We start from the raw sequence: 2,655 nt of genomic DNA, 5'->3' as shown, positions 1-2,655 counted from the left end.
AAGTTTTGTGCAAAATTTAGGGAGGGGGTTATACTATAAATCCAAAAGGTGTATATTTAGGCCACAGCTTCTTCACCAGGTGATGAGGATAGCATATGGAATTGCTATCACAACAGCCCTAAACCTGACCTGCCTAACCTAACAAATGCATTTAGGAATGTAATACCCCTTCCTACCTACATCACGGGCATTGTAAAGTATTTACGGAAGAATTTTAATGCTAACAGTCCTAAATTTGAGCTGCCTAACCTAACAATGAAATCATTTAGGTCTGTAATAATTATTCATACCAACGTCAAGTGACATTAGCAGCAGCAGCAGTCCACAACGGAACGCTTTGCAGTACTCTTCCACGTTATTTTATTTGTGTGCGCTGGAAATGTTCACTGCAATAGTGGTACCCTTGTCCCTCTGTACCCCAAAAGAAAGTGAAATATCTTGCATTGTTTATGAACGTTTTCAGTTGATTTTAGCTCACGGAAATTTGTTATTGTGAAGTAAAGTATGTTTGTTTCCTTAGCATGTTACTTTACTGTGAAGCAGAACAGCCCGAAGGCTTCACGCAAGTGAATATATCACCCAAAATGACTTTCCGCAAAAGCAGCTATAATTTTACTAGGATTGTTAGGTTTGGTACTGATAGTCATTTCCGGCGCGTTCTTTCGCTATTTTACTGTACATACAAACAATTTTTACCAACAAAAAGTGGTATATACTTAGAAATTGAAGATTTTAACTTACGTGTGCCATTCTATGGTATTAAATACAAGGTTGGAACTTAAATAGTGGCAACACTGCTGTGGAGACACTATGCAATGGAATGTAGTAGTGGCGCTGATAGCACACGTTGTTGACATACCTACCTTACCTCCGAGCAAATGGACTTGCCCGTCCCACGTCACAGGCAGGCGCACAAGCGAGGGAAACACAGTCACTTGTGAGCGAGCGGTCTAACGTGAAGGTCACTATGTTTTCCAAACAGGAACAACGGAGTTGGATCAAGATTGAATGTGCCAGAGGTCGTACAGCACTACAGTGTCATCAAGGGCTTCAAGAGGCGTGCGGGGAATCGGCATCGCCGTACAGTGGCACGGTGGGTAAAAGCCTTCAACGAAGGTCGGCAAACTGTGGCAGACATGCATCGGGCAGGTCGTCCTAGCGTATCTGAAGAAGAATTGCAAGCTGTTGCCGCGTTAGTGGACAGTGATCGAAGCATGACGATTCGTGAGCTCGCTCACGAAACCGGATTAGCGCATACGACTGTGCTTCGCATCCTGAAGGAACGCCTGGGCATGCGCAAAATTGCATCACGATGGGTTCCGCATGAGTTGAAATTCAGAAATGGATCGTTTTACGATGCTGCTCAGACGCACTTGGAGCGCTATGAGCGCGAAGGTGAGGCTTTCTTACGCCGTATCGTAACACTGGATGAGACATGGGCCAGATCTTACGAGCCAACACTGAAACGCCAATCCAACGAATGGCGTCATTATGGGTCGCCGCGAAAGTCGAAAGTGCGCCAGAGCCCCAGTGTGGTGAAAGTTATGGTGATTCTCGTGTACGACTGTGATGGTGTTATCCTAACGCATTACGTTCCTCCACGGCAGACTGTCAATGCCCAGTATTACTGTTCATTTTTGGAGCATCAACTGCGACCAGCTTTGCGAAAGAAGCGGCGACACTTTTTGCGCAACCCACCCATCATTTTGCACGACAATGCACGGGCGCATACAGCGCAAGCTGTGGCTGCTCTGTTCCGTCGATGGGTCTGGGAAGTACTGTACCATCCACCATACTCCCCGGACTTAAGTCCTTGTGACTTTGATTTGATTCCGAAGATGAAGGAAACACTTCGTGGCATTCGCTTCAGAACTGTTCCAGAGATTCAACAGGCAGTAGACCGCTCCATTCGCACCATCAACAGAACAGGTTCTGCTAACGGTATACTACGCCTTCAACATCGCTGGCAACGGGTTCTACACAACGCTGGTGACTACTTTGAAGGACAGTAACAGGTACAAACATGTAACTCTTGTGTATCGGTTGTGAATAAATAGTTGCCACTATTTAAGTTCCAACCCTCGTATATACGTTATTTGTGCTTTCCTAACGCTGGAACCACTTTTACATTACATAAAACATTGAAATATGAGGATTAAAAAAAATTCGACGTAATTCTCGAGGGGTACAGTGGGTAAACGGTCCCGGGATAGTCAGCTACGTTCGGCAGAACGATAACAAACGCTACATGCTTGAATACGTTGCACGTAGAAATAGGAAATACATTACACGGTACGTGAGTAATTCTGTTGTGTGTGTATATATATATTTTTTAATATATGTATGTTCACACGCACACCACTTTAATTTCACAATAAAAGTAACATACTTTTCGCACTAATCTGAAACTGACTTTGTTTCAAATCATGGAGGTAGCAGAATTAATTATAGTCAGAGGCGGCCGGTCATAAGGACGATACGGACGCCGCACTGCCATGTGGAACCGCAAGTGAACAAACATTACATTAACATTTATATGTTAGCTTTTACATTGTCTGAATTGCAAATATTCCATTGCTTATAGATCGTTGGTTAGTCGGTTCTGTATTCATTCTTCCGCGACAATTGCAAAGTTTGCACGCCACCGTGCGGGGG

At 44.3% G+C, this 2,655-nt stretch overlaps 1 protein-coding gene across 1 annotated transcript; it reads left to right on the top strand.

The window, feature by feature from the left end:
• The first annotated feature begins 1,136 nt into the window (after positions 1-1,136).
• On the top strand, positions 1,137-2,012 carry LOC145996729 (histone-lysine N-methyltransferase SETMAR-like). Its single transcript, XM_083133256.1, has one exon. It carries the CDS (start codon positions 1,137-1,139, stop codon positions 2,010-2,012), a length of 876 nt encoding a protein of 291 aa, XP_082989382.1.
• The last annotated feature ends 643 nt before the right edge of the window (positions 2,013-2,655 follow it).

The sequence above is a fragment of the Lepisma saccharinum genome, chromosome 13 (assembly GCF_977018435.1).
Source record: "Lepisma saccharinum chromosome 13, izLepSacc3.1, whole genome shotgun sequence".
Taxonomy (NCBI): domain Eukaryota; kingdom Metazoa; phylum Arthropoda; class Insecta; order Zygentoma; family Lepismatidae; genus Lepisma; species Lepisma saccharinum.
The sequence above is the reverse complement of the archived record's forward strand: the minus strand, read 5'-3'. Positions and strand labels throughout refer to the sequence as shown.